This window comes from Eubalaena glacialis, chromosome 2 (genome assembly GCF_028564815.1).
Source record: "Eubalaena glacialis isolate mEubGla1 chromosome 2, mEubGla1.1.hap2.+ XY, whole genome shotgun sequence".
Taxonomy (NCBI): domain Eukaryota; kingdom Metazoa; phylum Chordata; class Mammalia; order Artiodactyla; family Balaenidae; genus Eubalaena; species Eubalaena glacialis.
The window spans coordinates 2,183,145-2,205,695 of record NC_083717.1 but is presented as its reverse complement, the minus strand read 5'-3'; the positions used below and the strand labels follow the sequence as shown (position 1 = coordinate 2,205,695).

Sequence of the window (22,551 nt, the reverse complement as noted above, 5' to 3'; positions counted from 1 at the left end):
GAAGCCTTAAATTAAATATAGTAATTAATGTTGCACAAGTATGAAATGAGAAAGGAAGAGAAGGAACAAAGGATTATTCATTTAAAAACACTAGACGTTTCCCATCTACATTCCTAAAGATCCAACTTAAATAAGGCTCTGCCAGGTAAGATACAGAAATAAAAAGAAAACCTAGAGCTACGAGTCACACAAACATCAGCGATCCACTAGCCTATATAATCTTTTCCTCTTCCAAATGACACCACATATATGACTCAGATACTGCAAAACCAGTAGTCAGGTCTCCAATGCGAGCAGCCCCTGTTAATTCCCTAACCCCTCTCAAGCCACTGCCCAGCAGGGTCCTGCCTGACCATCATCTCTGAACCTTAAGGGGTAAGGGTACAGAAAGGGTGAAGAACTCCCTATGTTCCGTGCCCTTTTCCTTCTAGACTGCAGTCCAGAGCTCTGTGCCTCTACCCTCTCCCAACCCCACACTTTCTTTCTTTTTTATTTGTTAAAAACAAGATCTCCATGAGCAGGATAAGGGTTAGGGAAGAATGAAAAAAGGAGAGGTGAAGAAACAAAAACAGAATATCTGAGTGTGTGTTTTACGAAGCCAGTCTTCTAAGGGCTGTAACCAGACACCCACATGCTGAGCAGAACAGACCCGGAGCGCCATCTCAAGTATCTCCCACGTGCAAACAAGTTTTGCTCAGGGTTTACTCTGATAGATTCTCTTTATGGAAAATGTCTGTCATCCCAGCTACTCAGATGAACCCAAATCATAATTCACTTGCCTAAGTAATTTAAACCCTAAGGGCTCAAACTGAGGGAATCATTAAAATCTATCTTTGGGACTAGGTATTCTGTTTCTTTCATAGAAACCCAAATCCAGTTTAAAGAGAACTGTATGTAAAATCATGCTTTCTAAAAAACTTTCAGAATATATTCCACATTTTCAAGGACACAGTATTAGTAGTAAGTGACACAAAGTTACTTGGCAAAGTGACAAAGGCAGATGTTGAAAAGAGGTGGCCTTTGCTCCTCCAGACACTAGATGACTGATCTTAGCCAAGTCATGTAGCTCCACTAGGGCATCAGTTTTCTTATTACTCTCTATCACCATAGAGGTGACATGCAATGACATTTGTTACAGTGCTTTGAAAACTAAACTCGTTAAATATTAGTGCAGTAGAAGACCATATACCTAATAACCAAACATTGAAACAGTATTTACCTGTCGAATATTAATGGAATTTTTATTGAATGCGAAATTTCCAAAATATTCAAAAAATTCTTTCAGTAGTAATTCTGTAAGAAAATAAAACAAGGAAAATAATAAGAAAGTCTGTTTCAGTCCAAAAAGAAACAAAGAAAAAGAAAACACCTACCTAGTGTTTCTGCGTTTCCTGAAGGTTTAATTCTATTGAAGTCGCGAACAAATGTACAGTTGTGGCCTTCTATGATACACTTATCTTCTGCATCTTAAATAAACAGAAATGAAAAATATTTAACATTCTATTTCAAAGATATTCCCTACTTCAGAAATCTATAATCACATAAATCAAAGTTATAGATAAATGTGTCCTATTATTAGTCAGTGTTTTTTATATATAGTATAGACGGTTAGTAGGATTAAAACTCCATTAAAAAAGATTTGAGAGCAATTTTACTTCGGTAAAATTAACTTCACATGTACTTTAGCAAACTAGAATTGTCTATCAACACTCGATGATTCCTAATCTATCTTTTGAGGTCATCAGTTTTCTAGCTGAAAATGAGGACAGTTCCCATCTTTCACCAACTTAAATCTTGGCACTATCTTTGATCAATAATATTTAATTTAGATTTCCATGTTCATTCTTATCACCCTTTTGTGCGTTTATGTTCAACAATTCATCCACGATACGTACAAATTGAATGTTCCAAGAATTTTGAAAACCTTCCAGTAATTTCTAAGATGCAGGCCTCTAGAGTGACTGGGATTCAGTACCTCACATTTAACAGCACAGTGGACTTAAACAGTCACCTTTCCTAACAGTATTGACATCTTCAGAGGTAATCCTTTCCCTAGTGATCAATAAACATACAGCTACCATGAAATCCCGCGACCATTTTAACCTACCTTCCGCTGCACAACGTGCAGGCAAACTCCCATTCTGAAAAGTCTAATCAATGGCCACCTAAAAACGGCTTTCGCCTTCCCTAACGCCAAGCTGGCGCTCCGGCCTTTCTGTTCCGTGCTCCATCGGCACTTGCCCGACTGCGCTATGACTGCGTGCATGCTGTCTGCTCCCTTACCCCAGTCTGGGGCTACAGAGGCCACTGTCCAATCAAGGCAGTGATGACCTTCCCTCCCCCCCCCGCCCCCATCCAGTCCACAACGACAGAGTCCAGCGTACAGCGGGCACATAACCAAGCATCTGAATGATCGCTGGTATTTGACTTTGAGTGCTTATCTATAACAGCCAGAAAGAAATTTAGAAAGAGATAAACAAGGTTCCTTCAAACTTCTGTCTCCCCTTTTTTATGATTTTGGTTATTTTTTGGTTAAGACCTGAGTTACTGACTTAAGTATTCAAAAAGCATTCCAGATTCTACCATTAATTCTAGATTCTAAAATTAATTGCTATTAATTTTAGTAGCAAATTTTATGTACTCTACTATACAACTGAAGAACTTATATACAGTTTCACTTAGATCTACTTTTTATGGGACCTGGGCATATGTTCTATTATTTCAAATTATCAACAGTTTATATTTTTTGTGACACAGGCCAGTCACATATATTGATGCTCTTTTAGCTGCTATGTCCTTTTTTTCCCCCAGAAACATAATTCTAATAGAAAAATGAGATCCACATTAAAGTATTTCTACATTAAAGTATTTCTAGGAATGTACAGTGATGAAAAACAGACTGTGTCTATGACTGCTGGTCTTCACTAAAAGAGTTTTTAACAAAGTAGTAAAACTTAAAGGACAAAAATTATCCTCTAAGATAGGGCCGTTTTTGTTTTTTCAAAATCCCCAAGGCATTCAAACCTAAGAAACAACTCAGCTGTTAAAGTCTTCCCCTTTTTTTCTCTCGCCCCTGTTTTTCTGCTATTAAACTATCACCCAAACGACAGCTACACAGTCCAATATCACAGCCACTAGACACATGCGGCCATTAAAATTAAAAAGTCAGCTCCTCAGTCACAGTAACCATATTTCAAGTGCCTGATAGCCACAGATAACAAGTGGCTGCCCTAATGTACAGCATGATCACAGGAAGTTCTACTGGACAGTGCTGCCACAGAGAAGTGGTTCTCGACCTACTCAGACGTAAGATACCCTATTACTCTTCGTTGATTCCCGTGGCAATGACTTTCTTCTTAAATGTACTGTATGAAACACTGTAAAAATTCTTAATACAAACTTTCTCAGCTGTGGAAAAAGTAGCCATGTAAGCACCTTAATTAACTCATAATAGAGTCCTTCCCCTTAAGTGAACTTAAAAACTATATGAAAAAAATTAAGATTATGTATTTACTAAGTTTGATTTTCTTGCTTCCTTTGGAAATCTTTAGATTCTCAATGATCGGTACAGCAATTACTGTTCTTCAACATGATACATATGACAAATGAAATTCGCTGAATAACATTCTCACAGACATATCCAGATTGATAAACGTACCTACATTTTTCAGGGAACTAATATTGAACTACCATAACTCATAATCTGCCAGAGAGATCACAACTGGCAAGAGTTGGTATGTATTGATAGATTACTAGGGGCTGCAGTAGAGATAATCGTATCTATGGGGTTATATAATTATTTAGGTTAATCTTTCTGTCAGCCACAGGCATTTCTAACAAACAACCTGAAGTGGACAGGCATCTAAGTAAGGGACATAACAACAGGCATCAAGTTTACATGAAAGCTGATTAATTTTTCTTTGGTAACAAATCCTTTATAATGTCCTACTTTTATAAGAAGAGTTTACTGGAATTAAACTTGAATAGCTACAGTTACATAACTAACTCCATTCAGCTTCTATTATAGCTATTAGCAGCGCCAAGCCTGCCAGTACGCCACGGGTCAGTAGTAACTGAATGAGAGAAGCCAGCAGGCGATAGGTGACTCTCTCTGCTCACTGGCGAGGCTGACTCTGTAATATTTGGGGGGGGGGGTGCGGGGGGAACACACTCAGGCAGTTGCCATTTTGCTTCCTTCTAGCCCACCCGGCCAGAGTGATTTCTGAAAATGCACATCCAAGGGAGCGCCTCTCAAGTGCTTGGATCTAACTCTGTGAAGACTCTGAGTGTCATGGTTATATCCCCCCTCGAAAGCAGCTTTAATGCCTCGTAGCTCACTCGACTCCAGAGTAATTCCTACTTAGATGCTGTTCCTCACACATGTGCACCTGGAACACAGACTACTCACTATCAATCACCCGCGCTAATCTACAGGCAAGGCCCAGTCCTTCTACGCGCCCCCATCACGCCGCGTGTCCCAGTGACACTCAGCCCCTCTGGGCGGCAGCCTACACGCTGGTTCAGAGCACGCGCTCCGGGGTAAAGTTGGCAAAACAAACTCGGGCGTCTACCTTCACCGCCTCCCAAAGCACCACTGAAATGACAGTAAAATGACATAAAATCTTACAGGTGGAGCCAAGAAGAGCCAAGAGCAACCACCACCTTTAAGACGAAGAACAGACGGGCAAGCAGCAGTGACGCAGGCGATGTGGACACACTGGGCCCTAAAGCAGCAGTGAGGAGAGCCAAGGAGAAACCAGACGTCCAGGCAGAGCTCCCAGCGGCTCCGGGGCTGAAGCGCCAGGTCCGGCCCGGACGCCTGACGGTGACAGAGCACTGAGACCCTCCCCCGACTCCAGGTCTCTTCCCGACAGAAAATCTCGCGTTTACCCTGGAGACGGCAGAAGAAAGAACCTCTAGACTGGGAGATGCAAGACACAGCTGAGGGTGGGAAAATTGTTCTAAATGCAATAAATGGCATAATAAATGGCAAAGTTTCAGCATGCCAGTAGCCAGGCCTTTTCTGCCAGAAAAAAAGATCGAAAGAGTCCTTTCTGGGGAGCCTGAAGCCCCACAGGAATGAGCCGGAGATGGGGGCTCTAAAGCCCCAGTGAACAGCCCGGCTGGGCCCTCTATCGTGTGTCACAGCCAACAAGCTCCACCTGGGCTCAGACTCAGATTAGTTTTTTAGTTTCTAATTCAAACATGAGCAGAAATTCAAAGATTACCAGACACCTGCGGAAGGCCTCTAACATGAGACTAAACAAAATAAAATGAAAAACTATTTTTAAAAAACAGAGGCTAGGTAAAGAAGAATTCATTAACAGAGTATTTGATGCTTCTATTTCGAGAAAAGATTTATTGAGATGACTCGTGGCAAGTTTGAGATTCAATTAATGTTAAGTACATGAAAAACTAAGCAAACAAAAATAAATAAGGAATATTAAAAACTATTAACTCCAAAAAAATATAAAAAGTTGGGCAGGAAAGGAAATTAATTTTAGTTTACTCCATGGATCAGATATGAAGAGTGCTTCCATAGTCACAATAGTGTAAAGAGTGCACAGCAAGATCATGCTATAGCTCTAGTCACAATACGAGGGACGGAAAATACGTGTGTATGTGTGAGGGCCCTACAGGAGGAAGAGTTATTCCTCCTCTTCCACAAAGGGAAGTCACAGACGATGCTGAACACTAAAAAAAAAAGGAAAATCAAGAAACAGCAATTCAGGATTTTATTTTGGAAATACGGTTTAAAATATTAAACAGATCAGGTAAAAGAGTTAAAAGTGGTTGCCTACAGTGAGAGACTAAAGGAGTAGAAGGCACAGGCCCAGAGGGCGAGTTACAGTCACAAAGTCTGCAATAACCACGCGCATCTGTAACTCTGATAGAACTGAACTTTAAAAGCCACAGTCCTTTTCATCAGCCACTATCAAGGGAGTGAAGGGAACAAGTGTGCACATATTTGAGATACACAGATACGCATATACATACAGAACACGTGACCAAGGACTCACATGCAGAATATGTAAAGAATTCCAACGAATGAATAAGAAAACGACAGATAATCCAACAGAAAAATAAGCAAAAGGCTTACAGCAACTTCACAAGAGATACCCAAATGGCTAACACATATATGAAAAGGTGTTCAATGTTATTAGTTACCAGGGAAAAGAAAATCAAAACGAACCGTGATGCCACGACACATGCAATTAGAAGAACTACCATAAAAAAAGATAATCCCAGGTGTTGGCAAAGACCAACAGCATTTACAACTTGTATATTGGGCCTGCGGGAGTTCACACTTTGGAAAACTGTTTGGCAGTGTCTCTACCAAAGCTCAATACACCCGAAGCCTGAGACTCAGAAACTCTACTCCTCAGATACACTGGACAGAAATGAGTACCTGTGTTCAGTTCTCACCAAAAGAAATGTGCCAGCACAGTCACACTAGCACTACCTGTCATGGTTCCAGACTACAAATTACCCAAATGTCCACCAAAAATAGAATTAAAAAAACTTTTGGAATATTCATATAACAGAATACTACATAGCAATGGAAATGAATGGTCCACAAATGCACTAATAAGATGAATGCATCTCCTAAACACAATGTTGAGAGGGAAAAGCCAGACACAGAAGAATATGTACTCTGTGATACCTTTTACATAAAAGACACGAACAGGTAAGATTCATCTACGCTGTCAGAAGAGACTGGGCTGGGGGAAGGTGTACAGTGACCGGAAAGGAGCGCAGCTGGTACTTTTAGGTGCTTTATCCAATCTGGGTGGCGGTTACAGAGGTGTGTTCAGTTTGCGAAAATCTATACACACACACACACACACACACACACACACACATACATATATATATATATGCACTTTGATGTGTATTATATTTCAGTTAGAAAAAAAAGTATAAGCTCTGAAAAGTGCTTGCATTTGAATTCTGGCTCTAGCGTGTTCTAACTATGTGAACTTAGGAAATGGAGATGATGCATAAAATGTTTTAGCCAAGTGCCTGGCACTCAATAAATTGTTACTGGGTCACAGAAAGCTAGCAACTAAAGCTCTCTTCTGTGCTGGGGTCTCCGCATCAAATTTGCTGAAAATGCTACCCAGTCGTTTCTTCCTCAAACCTTTAATTCGTCATGGGAGAGAAAAACAGGAATCCTAAACAAAAGAGCTCTAATCAAACAACTGATTATAAGAGGAAGATGCTATATTAAAAGCATTAAACACAGAAGTAAATACAACAAAGGTAGCAAAGCCAAAAAAAGGGCAGAAAATGCAAGAAAATAAGACACATGGGGGAAAGTAGTAGCGACTAAGAAAAGAAAAAGAAACAAATATTCAAGAATAACCAAAATACGAAAGTTGCCATCATGCTCAGTACAAAACAACCTTCAACTTTAAAATGTTCATCCAACCATTTCAATCTATTTACTGAACTTCCCTAAGCCAGGAGCAGAAAATGCAGAGACGAATCAGACAGCCTGCCCTAGAAAAGCCTGGCCAAGGCAGGCAGGTAAAAGAATGACAACAATCCACCAGCTGTTACAATCCAGGTGCGCTCCAGGTACTTGGAAGCCGACAAGGCACCGCCTCCTGGGAGGGAGGGGGGAGAGAGAAGCCAGGAAAGACCTAACAAGCAAGCCTTTGGACTGGGCGTGTCTTCTCTGCCTTGATCATGAGGAGGTTCTCCAGGCAAGAAGAGAAGGCAGGAGGAAAAGGCCACCTCAGGCGAAGGCACAGAGATGTGCAGAAGCGCAGAAGGGCTGCAGCTCCCGACCTGCATACAAGAGGGAAGGTACAAGAAGAGGAGGAAAACGAAGATCACGAAGGACCCGAAACACAAGGCTAAGAAGTCTGGACTGCAACTTCTGGATTTCAAACAGTGGTTGACAAAGTCCTAGAAGTGCTAACAGGCGTTCCAGAAATTGACGCTGCCTTCTACTAACAAACAAACAAGCAGGCAGGCAATCGAGTAAACGGGGTCTTACTGTCTTCTTTGTGAAACAACACAAATGACCGGCTCTACCTGAATATCAAATGAGAGGCGCAGTTTAGAAGAAAAGGACTGTAAGAGGACACAAGTCCCTCAGCTGCTTAATTACGGAGTGCCCAAGATGGCTTTGATTATTTCACGATTTAACATTGTTTTTATTCTTAGCCATATACTGTTGAATGTACATCAGTATGGGACCACTGGTTAAAATCAGAAAGTATAAAAAACATGGATTCTGAAAAATACTTAAATGAGTAGGAAAAAAATATTTTGACAAATTCTCCTCAAAATCATCTTCACCACATCCTTCATATACATTCATCCACAAAAAATTCCTTTACAACAAGTTCAAGATATCACTAGAACTTCAAAAACCAAAGATAAAAAAGTAGCAACAATTGTATCAAATTCGCTTTACATTTATTGGCAATTCACACCTATAATGTGCTATGTGGAAAGAAGCAACTGAAATGGCCCCAAAATTTCTCTGACCATGTTTAAAAACTAACATGAAGAATTTTCAACAACAATTTGGTATTTTTAAGTAGAAAATGAAGGAATTCCCAAACTAGTTTTGTCCGTTTTGATGCCATAAGATGTGAATAAATTTAAATTTGGTTTAAAATAGATTGGAATAAAAACTCAACATGTCATTTTTAATTCGTTCACAGATCATATTCTTTTTCTGAAACAATTAGTGGAAATTAAAAAAAAGATACTAGGAAATTACTGAAGGATTTCAAGAGAGCAAATACTACAATTGGACGTGAATTTCCGAAAATCGCTCTGTTGAGAACGGAGCAGCGGGAAGGAGAGAAGCAGTATAAACCTCCCCGGGCAGGGACGCGAGGGGCCTGAGCGCGGCAGGGTGGCAGCACTTGTCAGACTGGAAGAGGACAATCACGATGTTAGGCGCAGTCAGCCCCCAACATAAACCTGCCTCAATTCCTCCTCTTTTTCAGCTTCTGCTCTTTCTCAGCTTCTGAACTCCAAAAGTCCATGATATTTCCCCAAAATGGTTTCTAGGAGAGCGGTCATAAGCATCAGGGCACACAGCAGGGATTGAACAGGAAGTGCTATTTCCAGGTTGCTTATTGGTGAGATCTACCCATGTTTTCTGTTTGTTTCTTACCTCTTTACTAGATTGAGTTACCTGAGAACATCGTCTGTGCCAAAAATCACACCTGACACATAGTAAGTCACCAACAGATCTTCAGTGAACGAATGACACCAAACGATGAGATGGGCACTGGTGCGGACGAGGCCCTTTATTCCAACCTCAGAGGTGAGACACAGGCTCAGCACTCCACCTCCCTGAAAACTTCCTACTTTCCACTAACCTGCCACATGGCGCTTTTTTTTACAGCTTACTTTCAAGCTGTACCATCACTTACAGTGTTCACAGGAAAGAAGAGATTACTTCTAATTTGAATAATAAGGAAAAGTGGCATGGAAGAGAACTTAAAAGAATTTAGAGAAGAAAAGGCACATTCTAGGAAGAAAACACACAGCATAAACGAAGGAGCTAAGAGGAAATGTTATGAACATGGTATTGGCTGAAACGTGGGAACACATGAAGAGAAATGGTGGGAGAAGAGGTTGGAAAAATTGGATGTGGCTACAGGTGAAAATCTTAAGCACCAAGCTAAGTCAACTGCTTGAGGTTTATTCTATAGGGAATAAAATTCCTTTAAGGTGATTTTAAACAGGGATGATTCAGGGATGTACTTTAAAAGAATTATTTGGCAGCAATATATAGAAGGGGCAGAAGATGCAGTGCGTATACACTTTGAGTAAATCCCTGAATTATCTTCCTTTTAGAATTTAGGACTGTAATACTTTAGTCTCTCATCCAGCAGTCTATCAAAATTTCAATTTATTTAAAATATAAATTAAATAGTACACTAATTTTAAAACCATTTACCTACGATTCCTTATAAGCTTTAACCAAAAAAAAAATTTAGGATCTCTGTAAAGCAATTATGATCCAATAAAGACGCTAAAACAAAAAAAACAAAAAAACATCATGAAACAGTTTTTAGCATCTCTAAGAGAAATCTGGAAATAGCTTCAGACTTGGAAAGCCATCTCTGAAGCTGGGATCCTATCAGAAGCTGCATCTGGGATATATTTTTTTCCAAGGTCATTCCAAGCTTGGTAAACCAAGGGAGAGGTTCCAACTGGCTCAGGAGATTGTAAACAACGTTGCCAACTGACACAAGACAGAACTCTCAAAAAATTCTAAAGGCCTCAGCTTCACAAATCATCTGCTCTCATGACCCCTGGTGGACATTAAGAAAATTAAAAGCTCTTAAATTTTAGATTCATAAGGCTTTGAAAATACATGACCACCAACACACACACATGGTTTTGATAACACATGGTAATTCTATCCATTCAAACGTCAGAGAGAAAATAGATGCTTCTAGTCTCACCTGCAAGGGTTTTTAGGTAGTCTAGTGTTGGAAGAATAGGGGGTGATCTCCTCTGGAGAAAAAAGATGACCATCACGGTAAGGGAGAAATTTGTAATCCAAGCACCAGGAATACTACTCGTTAACGAATGTGCTCGAGCCCAGCATCGGATACTGAACACCAAGGCTCTCACTCGGGAGTCCAGGGCACCATATATATAAAGCAGTTCAGAACTCTTCAAGGCAATCCTTCAAAAGAGAAAAATAACAGGAATTTTCAAACCCCCAAATTATGATCCCAGGGTAGAATAAAACACATACCTGGGGACATATCTAAATATCTTACTCTATCTGAACATATTCAGAATAACAAGAGCAGATCATCAAAAGCATTATGTATTTGCAATATAAAATTTAACGTGAATGGTTATACTTTCATTGCCCTTAAAACATTCTTTTAACTGCTGACAACCACGATGCAGCTCTAAAGCTTAAAATTTTTAAATCAAAGTTCCTAAACATGACCTAATAAGTGAAATACTACCTAAGCACTCTTTATTAACTATCAGTAAAGACACCAGCACATCTGTAAATAAGATGCTTCACACTTCAGTTGCACACCTGGATTATCTAGTCCTTTTTTTTTTTTTTTTGAGCTATCAGTTCATGTGTTTATTTGTTGCACCCATTGCTTTTCCAGTGTTTTTAGGGGGCATTTAAGAACCCCTATAGTAAATCGTCCAGGTATGGGTCTATAAATCTAGATCAGAGAAGATATAGACAGAATGAACAAAGTCAGCACCAGAATGTATTCAGGCTGTAGGCATTCCAGCCCGATGGTTCTGCAGATTAATTAAAATTTGAGCTGCAAGTTTATTTCTGATCTTCCTATCAGAAGTAGCTAGAAACGAAATGCGGTCATCTGTAGGATTTACACTGGCCACAAGGAGAAACATGATAATTCTTCCAGGGTAAAGATTTCCTGATAACTGAATTTCAAAAACAATTTGATCTCATTGTAGATTATAGGTAAAATAACCTTATACTTTATCATCTAAATCAGGACACTTTAGAATGGGAAAGGGGGGTTATCTAGTCCTTTGACAGACAAGGAAAACATTCTACTTATTTTATCAAGAAAGTATAAATGTCTTAAAATTCAGCCAAAATTACTTAAGTTTAATATTTATAAAAACCACAATCCATGAAGATAAAATGTCTATTAAGAAATCAATCTTCAGAGCCTGTCTTCAGTAAGTTTTCTAGTCACAAGGTTACAGTGCAAAGAATTATAAGAATTATTTTAAAATTAAGCTCCTACTGATCAAGACATGCTGTGTAATCACTCCGAGAACTGAGAGGGCACAACATCCTTTCACAGTAGCAACTCCAGACTGTCTACCAAGTACCACCATGGACGGCATTTACTTCCCCAGTTTAAGGAAAAGAGCAGAAATGTCAAATTAGAAATTCATGGTGATTAAATGTTTAACCATGTAAATGAAGGTAAATTAAGCTGAAAAATAAATATCAAATAGCGCAAGGTATCTGATATAAAAAAACAATGAGAGTATAAAAACCTGAAGCATATTAAAACAAAATTTTTAAAACTATACCAACAAGACCATGAAAATAACACTATTACAAAGATAAATGTCCTTTTAGAGACACAGATGTAGAGAACAGACATATGGACACCAAGGGGGGAAAACCGTGGTGGGGTGGGGATGGTGGTGTGCTGAATTGGGCGATTGGGATTGACATGTATACACTGATGTGTATAAAACTGATGACTAATAGGAACCTGCTGTATAAAAAAACAAACAAACAAACAAAAAACAACTAATACTAAACTTTCTTTGGGTTATTTGTATGGAAATATGTTAATATAAATGTTTCAGACATTACATGAAATTTCTAAAAATCTTATATGTTCTGGTATAATGTTATAAGTCATAATTCTAGTTATTACTTTAAAATGTATATCTCAGAAATAACTAAATTTCCTTGTCAATTGCATTATTATGAACTTTCATCAAATCTTTAACTGTGGTCATTTTTAAGTCTTTTGTCATTTACAGACCGTTCTGGGTGTAGTCTGATGCTTTTGCAAAAATGTTCCTATAAAAGGGTTTCATCTTCAAGGAATTCATGGAAAAGACTCTGACAAGTACAGGTTTCTGGTAACTGACTGTACTGCTGAACTGAATGAATAAGCATTTTCAGAACTCTAATGGAAAACTGATGAACTCATAAAAGTGCTAACAGAAGATCAAGATAAAAAAAAATTAATTACATGGGACTGAGTGAACTGATGAGGATGATTATAATTTTTGTGACTTTGTTTGAATAAAAAAAAAAAATCCCACAAGGACTCAGAGGCAAAAAATATACAAATCAATTCTCACTGCAAAGTAAAGGAGCTGTGACAGTGGAGGATTACTGGACTGAATGTCACTATTATGATATAGTATGAGTGTGTTTTGTGCTTGGTAATTGCAATCATTGTTGCTTTTGTTGTGGTCATCCATTTACAATGCTTGGTGTCAGTTTATTTATCTCTTGTAAAAGTAAAATACAGTGTGTGTGTGTGAAAAAAAAATTAATGATGTAATCTTTCACCTGTAAAAAAAAAAAAGTCATTTTATTCTATTTATATACAATAAAGAAAATACAGTAATGATAGAAATACAGTATATATTTTTATTATTCAGAAGTCCTTAGCACTGACTTGTTAGTGAACACTGGAGTTTAATCAAAACTGCTCTAGCTTGGATCTCCCGAAGCTACTTGTAGTTCTGATCGTGTATCTAGCAGACAGTACAGTGGAACCAAACGCATGCAATGAGCACACGAGAGTATAAAGAAGCAAACTCCTCAGCCGAGAAGTCTTCCCTACTGAGAACCGAAGAAAAGTCGTCAGAGTATAAAAGAACTTGTCATTCTCATCCCATGTGTTTCAAAGCAAACAGGTTGATAATAAAATGAACACATGCTGAAGAAAAACTACGCAGTCTCATTAGGCTGCTCAGACCACCGTCTGACTTAAGCAAATGCTACCTTTGTTTGGACACACAGTCGACTGCACCTGGAAGCAGCTGAGAGCACAACCCAAGGTGCGGCTTTATTTTCCAAGTGCGCTAGAAGGCTATATACTTCGGAACTTCTGAGTTGTTATCAGGCTACGTAAGTAAGAACAATGAAACACAAGTCTTCTCAGAAGCTGTTAGTTAGGCATGTTAACATTTTAATAATTGAAAACCCTACTTTTCAATTCAAATGTTCAAATTTTTTAAAAATTATTATTAAAGCGTATCAAAGAGTCGAAAGCCATTGTTTCTGTACAAGAAAAACTATGCTAATACCTTACATCATTCACATTTAAGATAATAAATAAGAGACGATACCTATTGTTAGTAGTCAAGTCACACTGAAATCCAGAGGCCTGGTGTGAGAACCGGACAAGGGGACACCGAGCATTTAGTATTTTCTGTACTCCCACACAGCCCGGGCCAAAGTGGTCAAGGCATTCTCCTATCACAGACAGGATCTTCTGTGTTGCAATTCTTTCCGAAGGAACATTTTTCACTTGAAATTCCATCAGAAAATTTCCTGAGGCCTGAATAATAAAAACATTTGTAAATAGGAGCTTTTCATAAAAAGGAATTTCTTAAAACAACTTTTCTAAAAGGATGCTCTAAGTCATTTCTGGCCAAAACACACACACACACACACACACCCCCCCCCAACAAAACCCAAAACAAAAAAACAAACAAACAAAATCAATAACCACACAAACACATACACAAAAAATTCTTCATGCAATCACAGCCAAAAGCAGACCAAAAATCTTCAGTTGTCAAAATAGACAACCTACAGACTAGGAGAAAATATTTGCAAATGATGTGACCGACAAGGGCTTAATTTCCAATATATACAAACAGCTCATACAACTCAATAACAAAAAAGCAAACAACCCAATCAAAAAATGGGCAGAAGACCTAAACAGACATTTCTCCAAAGAAGACATACAGATGGCCAAGAGGCACATGAAAAGCTGCTCAACATCCCTAATCATTAGAGAAATGCAAATCAAAACTACAATGAGGTATCACCTCACACCGGTCAGAATAGCCATCATTAAAAAGTTGACAAATAATAAATGCTCGAGAGGGTGTGGAGAAAAGGGAACCTCCCTACTCTGTTGGTGGGAATGTAAATTGATACAGCCACTATGGAGAACAGTATGGAGGTTCCTTAAAAAACTAAAAATAGAGCCACCATATGATCCAGCAATCCCACTACTGGGCATATATCCTGAGAAAACCATAATTCAAAAAGTCATGTACCACAATGTTCTTTGCAGCTCTATTTACAATAGCCAAGACACGAAAGCAACCTAAGTGTCCATCGACAGACGAATGGATAAAGACAATGTGACACACCCGCACACACACACAATGGAATACTACTCAGCCATTAAAAAGAACGAAATAATGCTATCTGCAGCAACACGGATGGACCCAGAGATTATCATACTAAGTGAAGTCAGAAAGAGAAAGACAAATATATGATCCCTCTTGTGTGTGGAATCTAAAATATGATACAAATGAACTTATTTATAAAACAGAAACAGACTCAGAAGACACAGAAGACCAACTTATGGTTACCCAAGGGGGCGGGGGAGGGATAAATTAGGAGTTTAGGATTAGCAGATACAAACTATTGATACTATATATAAAATAAACAACAAGGTCCTACTGTATAGCACAGGGAACTATATTAAATATCCCGTGATAAACCATAATGGAAAAGAATATGAAAAAGAATATATGTATGTATAACTGAATCACTTTGCTGGACACCAGAAATCAACACAACATTGTAAACCAACTATACTTCAATAAAAATACTTTCAAAAAATCTTCAGTTTTCTTTTGCTTCTCTAGAGTATAAAATACTAACCTGAAAAATCACTGGCTTTTTATAATTAACTTACATACTACAGTATATATCATAAAGTAAGACTAGAGTAGAACCATAGACTATAAATTCTGTGAACATACATGTGCCCTTTCCAAGTTAGCCTTTCCATCTTAATAAGATCTGTAAACCCACAGTAGTTATAACAGGAAATATATGCACGAGGACAGTAGATCAATAGAAGAAAACAGTCCAAACAGACCTAACTACAGAAATTTAATAGTTAATAAAATGAACTCTGCAAATTACTGCGGGAAAATTGCTATTGAAACAATGAGCCAAGTGGCCATTAAAAAAATAAACTAGACTAGTCCAAAACCAAAGTAAATTCAACACAGACCAAAGACTTAAACATAAAAGGTTTTAATCAATAAAGTACCACAACACAATGGGTGAAAGTTTCTACAATCTTAGAGTGAAGGATTCTCTAAGCATGACATGAAATTCCAGAACACACAAAAGAATACGGATGAATAAAAATTAAAACCATCTTAAGGCCAAGCATATATTCATTACTAGATAAAAGACAAATGAAGACAATAATACATGTCATAGAAAGGGCTAACTTCCCTAATTTATGAAGGGTTTGTACAAATGGAAGGGAGGAAAGCCCACCCAATTCTAAAAATGGCCAAAAACACTTGAATAAGAAACTAACAGAAGAAATAAAAATGAGTAAGAAACATAGAAGGAGATGGTCTTGTTTTCCAGAAGCTAAGAAGAAATTAAAATAGCACTGAGATTTCTCATTATCAGTCTGGCAAAGACAAAAAGGGTGACAGGACCAGCGTTGGTGGGTGAGGGGAAACACATACATCCGTCAGTGGGAGTGTAAACTGGGACATACTTTTGGGACAATTTTAGTATTGAAATAGCAAAATTTTAAATATGTATCAATAAGATTTTGATTAGCTATTAAAATCCTAGGAAATCACCCCAAAGGAATGCTCATACAGATGAGCTGATTTGCAAAGCTGTTCCCTCACTGCAGCATTATTTGTGTGGTAGATACTTTTGAAGAGCTCTGTCTAGCTTAACAAAGCCTCCTACCCCTGTCTGAGAACTCAGCCCCCCGAAAGGACCACGGCCCTGACGACGCAGGTGGACCAGGCAGGGTGGCTGACGTGAGCACTGCGGGGGCACGCCCCCATCCAGCCAGCCGTCTCCACCACCAACTGCAGCGGAGGGCCCGGGGCAACCACGTGGGTGAAACAGAACTCAGAAGCTTTGGGGCAGGCACAGTCTACAGCACGAGGATGAAAATGCAAAGAAAATCGAAGCGGGTGGGGAGAGGGGAGTGAAGGGAAGGAAGATATTAAGTAAAGCAAATACGTGGAGAAGAAACAGAACCCTTCGTGGACTCTTGATTGGTTATACTTCCTAGTGCTGTCCTTTCCTAAGACTCACCCACATTCCTGGCCCTGGGTTCTGGGATGCTTCCTCTACTTCTTTTGTTTGCTTGTTTAAGCTGCTTTGGGTTGGTTTCTGTTATGCACAACCTAAGAATATTACCTAATATAGTTGGCAATAAAGTGGGGAAGAAAAGATACCGTCCCCTAACTGTCTAACAAATAAAGCACTGGTTAAGTAAATTATGGTATATTCATTCAATAGAAAATTCTGCATCCATTGGAAAGGATGCAGTAGACTGAACTGCTGAGACACTATTAAGTGGGGGAAAAAATCACGTTAAAATCTGTATAGATTATATTATAATCTCTTCCTAACTGCCCTCAACTCAGGCTGAAGAATAAAACAAGCCCAGAGAACCACAAACCAAGGGGAAGTGCTGGGACACACGGAGCACCAGGAGGTAAAAGGGAGGAGAGGCTCACAACTGCATACAGTAGTCAAGGAAGCTGCTTTATGGAGGATGAGTTTAAAAGTGCTCCTGGTTTTTTAATATCTATTCTTATTTATTTAAAAATAAAAAATAAATAAAAGTGCTCCTGTTTTTCATGTTTCATTTTTAAAATGTTTCTATTAGCAAAGCTATTATAATCTTAAACAAACACATATTTCAGAGCATATGTTTATAACAACACTGCATAAGTTAAACCTACATACGAAATGATGTTAAATTGTTTAGTGAGACTGGAGCACTGTCTTTTAAAATATCTTTTCCTAACAGCTCTCTGTTTCAGAAATCTAAGATCCAACTAAGTTTCCAACTCCTTCCTCTGCTTCCAACAGAAAAAAATGTATTTCTTACTGTCTAGCAATCCTCTCAAACACTCCATGAGCTGGCGTTATAGCACTAACCCAATTTTACGGCTAGGAAAATCGAGGCACAGAGAAGGTAAATAACTTTCCCAGGGTCATACAGCTGGTAAGTAAAAGAACTACTATTCTGCACTCCCGAGCCCAAGCTTTCACCATTACCACACATTATAATGCACTTTAATTATTCGGCAAGGTCTTTTATTTAATATAAAAATAGTCTAACATAATTTAAATGTCCCTGCCAGGAATTTAATACAATTTCAAGTACATGTTAGTCTTAATCAGGCTGACCCGTTTCACTTTCACGTGCTTCGTATTTCTTGGCCAGTTTCAACTATGTAATTACATGTTGAGTAGATAAAGTATGGCGGGCACCGTGTGGGATGAGAAAATGAACAGACACGGATCCTGCCCTGCCCACGCTTAGGATACAGTGAGAGACACAGATCAACCACTAACTAAACGTAACGCAGAAGGAATCTGGAGACAGAAATATGAGCTACGCTGCAAAAAAGGAGTGATTAATTTTGACTGGAGCAGAGGGAAACATCAAGTATGGTTTAAGAAGGTGGGGTCAGAACGAGGCCGTGAGAGCCGTGTAGGAATGGCAGTCAGGAGCGGAAAGGAAGCGCACTCTTGAGTGAAGACACAGAGCTACGGTTCAGTCGCCATTCATACCCTAAAAGTGCCCCACAACCGGTAATTAAATGATGTGATTGGAAAACTGGGTGTGTGAAGACAGAGAAAGACAAACGATTACTAAAATGAATTATGAGGCACATCATTTCAATTCTATGTCAAAACGAAGAACTGTTCTAAGCTTGTGGATGATCCAAGCTGTGTTTTAAGATAACTGCAGCAGAGACTGAGGGCTGGAATACCAAGGCATGACACGAGAAGCACGTGGAAAGCAGGATGTTGCTACAATCATCTAAGTGAGAATTTATAAGGGACCGTGTCACTATAGCTTTGAGGATGTAAATGAAGAGGTAGACCTGAAAGATTAGCTTAGATATCTTTGCTTAGACGACAGCAAATGTCAGGAAAGCTAAAATGCCACTGATTAACATGTGACACATAACTAAGAACTTTTATAAAAACTTATAAAGAATATTTACAAGGGGATAAAGATAAAGTTCTGTTTTCAAAATGTTAAGTTTGAAGTTTCAAATGGACATCTACACAGAGATGATTACTAGTTTGAAATACATAAGAAAGGACAGTCCTAAAAACCTAAGATTTTACAAAAACACAGAAGGCTTTTCAAATCAAAGTTGTAATGAAATTAAAGCACCTCATATTGTTTGGGATGATGACAGACACACTGATTAAGTCTACTCTGTCAGACACGCATGTTAATAAGAACATAAATGGGATATACAATTTCTAAACTGTAACAGGAAAGACAGGAAGGGAGGAAAGGGCAGAATAAAGAAAGAATCCAACAGGAGGAGGAAAGGAAAGGAATGAAAAGCAAAGAAAAAGCATAGAAAATAGGAAATAAAAAATAAGACAGTAGAAATAAACCCAAAAGTCACCAGTAATAATAAATAAAAAGACTCACGGATCGGAGTAAAAGCATAAAACTCAGTGATCTGCTATTTAGACTCAAAACGTAACAACATGTGTGAAGGCTGGAAATACTGATGTAGGAGAAGGTATGTGAGACAAGTAACAAGCAGCCATCTTAACAAACAAAAAAGAATTTAAAGAAGAGGCATTTACAGAGATGATGGACAAAATTGAATGATAAATGAACAACCCAATAAAAAGGTATAACAATCATATACCTATACGTAGCTAACATAGTCTTTGAATAAAACAAAATTCAAAAGAATTCTGAGAAATGAAGAGAAACAAAAATCATGAGATGTAAAAAGTATTTCAGTAACTAGATCATGCAGATGAAAAAATTAGTTAATACACACATAATCTGAATAACACAGTAAGTAACCTTGGCCTACCCAAAAAAATTCTCAACCCTCAAAAAGAACAACCATTTTATTACATATTTAAGATATTCACAAAAAAATGATAACATATTAGACCGATACAAAGAAAGACTTTACAATTCCAAAGAATCAGTATCAAATAGACCCTATTCTTTAACCATATTGTTTCTTAAGCTTAGAAATCAAGTTGTAATTTTATTAAATCCAAAGATTTCCTTTATTTTTTTCTGACAACTTTGTGATTTAAAGAAATGTAATTACCTTGTGAGTACTAAAGTTTTCAATTTCATCTAGATCCAAAAACATGTCCAAATCACATCCTAATTTTCCAAAACTGTTCACTGAAGAGCCAAAGGGTCTGACGGTACAGTCCGGAAAATACGCAGCTGCTACATCTTCAATAAGAGAGCAGGTGAGATATCGGAGCTTGGTGTTCTCCTCTGTTAGCTGGAATTCCCTCAAGAGAGTGTTCAGCTGATCATCTACCTAGCTGGCCAAAACAAAAACAAGAGAATATAGAGAATGTTAAGGCATGTAAAATAATTGTCATTTTACTTCTAGAAATTTGATGGCTTAGGAGACCTACCTTAAAAATAAGGAATCTTTTTACATTTAGCCTTAAAAGTGGATTTTACAAATGCCCTTTAAAAAGCACTGAGGAATGATGACACCAGCAAAAAAAAAACTGGCTAGAATTAAAACTACTATTTTTCTTAGACCATGAGTATAAAGTATTGTTTTAGGAAAATGAAAATAGTAAAATGCCCCAGTAGAGGAGGTCAAAGCAACCACAAAGCTGGACATTTAAATGAAGTTGGGGGGAGAGAAGAACCAATGTTAAAGGCAAGTAACACCAGAAATAAGCAAGGCTTCAAGGAATGAAGGCCCAAGGTCCCCCAGTTCCTCAGAATAACAGTCCTGTATGTTCCCTAGAAGGCTGGTGATAAAACGATCACACCGTGAAGGTGCATGCTGGAGCTGAATATTTAAAATAAAAACCACAGACTTAAATGCCCACATTTGAAAATAATATTGAAAATAACCGAACTAAACATTTAACTCAAGAAAAATAAATAACAGAAAGTAGAGGAAATACAAAAGGTTAGAAGTTTTAAAAATTAGAAAATCAACCCCCAAAATAGTATTTTGATAACTAAAACCATGAACATATTCTTGGAAAGGACTAGCTAAACCTTTGACAAGTCTGAGTAAGAAAAACCAAAACTACTATAAACATTACTAGAGCAGAAAAAAAGAGCTAAAACCAGAAATAAGATATTTTAAAATTTATAAAAGAATGCCATGTATAATTATATGTCATGTTGACAAGAGAAAGAAAGCCAGAATAATCCAAAGGCCCAAAACTTTGGAAGAATGTGGTTACTTCCGAGGATTACAAATGGGATATGGTGGCAGGGAGTAGGGCAGGATTACTTTTACTTTTCACTCAGTATGAATATTTAATGACAAAAACTTAAAATATACAAAACAAGTCACACACACACACACATATCAAGTCGGGGAAGTATGCCTACAAACTTACACTTTCTGCACAACAAAGTAATTCAAAAAGCTTCTTGCTTGAAGGAGAAGACTGATTCCTACATTGAATACTTGACTGTTCAGAAGTCTGGTTTAATGGAGTCTTCAACTTTAAATTGAAGTAACGTGATCTGAATGGAATTGCAGCCTCTGTGCCCAGGCTTGGAGTACGAGTTACATTCTGCAGTGAAGCTACGCTTTCCTTCCGACTAAATTCTACAACAGCATAAAGACCCTATACCAAAAACATAAGAAGAACAGAACGCATTTCAAAATACTATTTTTAACATAGTATTTTAGTTCATATTTCAAAGCAATTATCATAACATACAAAATACTAATTCTTAAAATTTACAATGATATGCTTCTAACACGAGCAATGGTTTTAACCATTATAAGCAGATTAAGAAAAGGAATATTATAAAGTGGTATTAGTTAAGAGAAGCTGAAAATAATGCTGAAATAGAAAATTAAAAGGCAAAACAAAGATCTCCCACTGGCTTCTACACCTAAGATAATGGAACGATTTAAAGTATTCAAATTATGAAATGATTCAGGTATAATTATGCTTATAATTCTGTGGTACTCCTATAAGGATTTCTATTCTCATATCAAAAAAAAAAATCTCATTGAAGAAATTTAGACAAAGAAACATGTAGGATATCAAAAAAGAATCTAACTTTACCATATTGCAAAGGCAACAGAGCAAAAAATAACTTTAAAAAAAAAGGATGAATGTTAAGTTAGATTGTTTTTCAAATACTTACAAAGCTTTCATAGAAGAAGTGGTTGTTAACAGGTCCATGTTGGGATAAGTACTTGAGAAACTTCTTCTCGCTGATTTTATTTGGGCAGTGGATTAACACAGTCCGCTGGGCCTGTTCTCGTCTCTCTTTCTGCACCTCAGAGAATCTCTTTTTTGGAGTCCTGTCTTCAGAGCCTATGAATGAGACAAAGACATTCCCAACACATACACGTAAAATGTAAAGCATCTCTTGATATGGTATATAAAGATTTTACACCTGACCACAACCAACTTTATCCTTATTTCATCTTCTTTCTTCTCCTTTATAAGGGTAAAGCTATACTCCTCCCAGGCTTCCTGTTACCATTCTCTTGTGATTACCATTAAATTGTCCACTCTTTTTTGACTGACTACACTCAATGCATAGCGCTAAAAAGGGAGCACACCACAAAATTTTAAAAGTAAAACCACTTCCACAAATACACACATACGAAGTCTGTATAAGCTATAACATTCCAAAGCCTAAAAAAAATGATTACAAGCCTGAGCGCAACGAGACAATGAGTTTAGAAGTTTAATGTATTAAAGTAAGTTATTAGTTTTTGGGACTTCCCTGGTGGTCCAGTGGGTAAGACTCTGCGCTCGCGATGCAGGGGGTCCGGGTTCGAGCCCTCACTGGGGAA

At 37.9% G+C, this 22,551-nt stretch overlaps 1 protein-coding gene across 3 annotated transcripts in view; it reads right to left on the bottom strand.

The window, feature by feature from the left end:
• Positions 1-22,551, bottom strand: part of MTPAP (mitochondrial poly(A) polymerase) — a 38,921-nt gene that overhangs the window by 11,180 nt on the left and 5,190 nt on the right. For all 3 annotated transcript variants that reach the window (XR_009699463.1, XR_009699462.1, XM_061181532.1), the window contains exons 2-8: positions 21,891-22,063; positions 21,125-21,358; positions 19,843-20,067; positions 13,831-14,042; positions 10,446-10,672; positions 1,374-1,466; positions 1,220-1,293 (exon numbers count right to left, since the gene is read on the bottom strand). Coding sequence is in view for 1 of the 3 variants with exons in the window: in XM_061181532.1 (XP_061037515.1) it covers positions 1,220-1,293; positions 1,374-1,466; positions 10,446-10,672; positions 13,831-14,042; positions 19,843-20,067; positions 21,125-21,358; positions 21,891-22,063 (1,238 nt within the window). In the remaining 2 variants the exon portion in view is untranslated. The remainder of the gene's footprint in view (positions 1-1,219; positions 1,294-1,373; positions 1,467-10,445; positions 10,673-13,830; positions 14,043-19,842; positions 20,068-21,124; positions 21,359-21,890; positions 22,064-22,551) is intronic.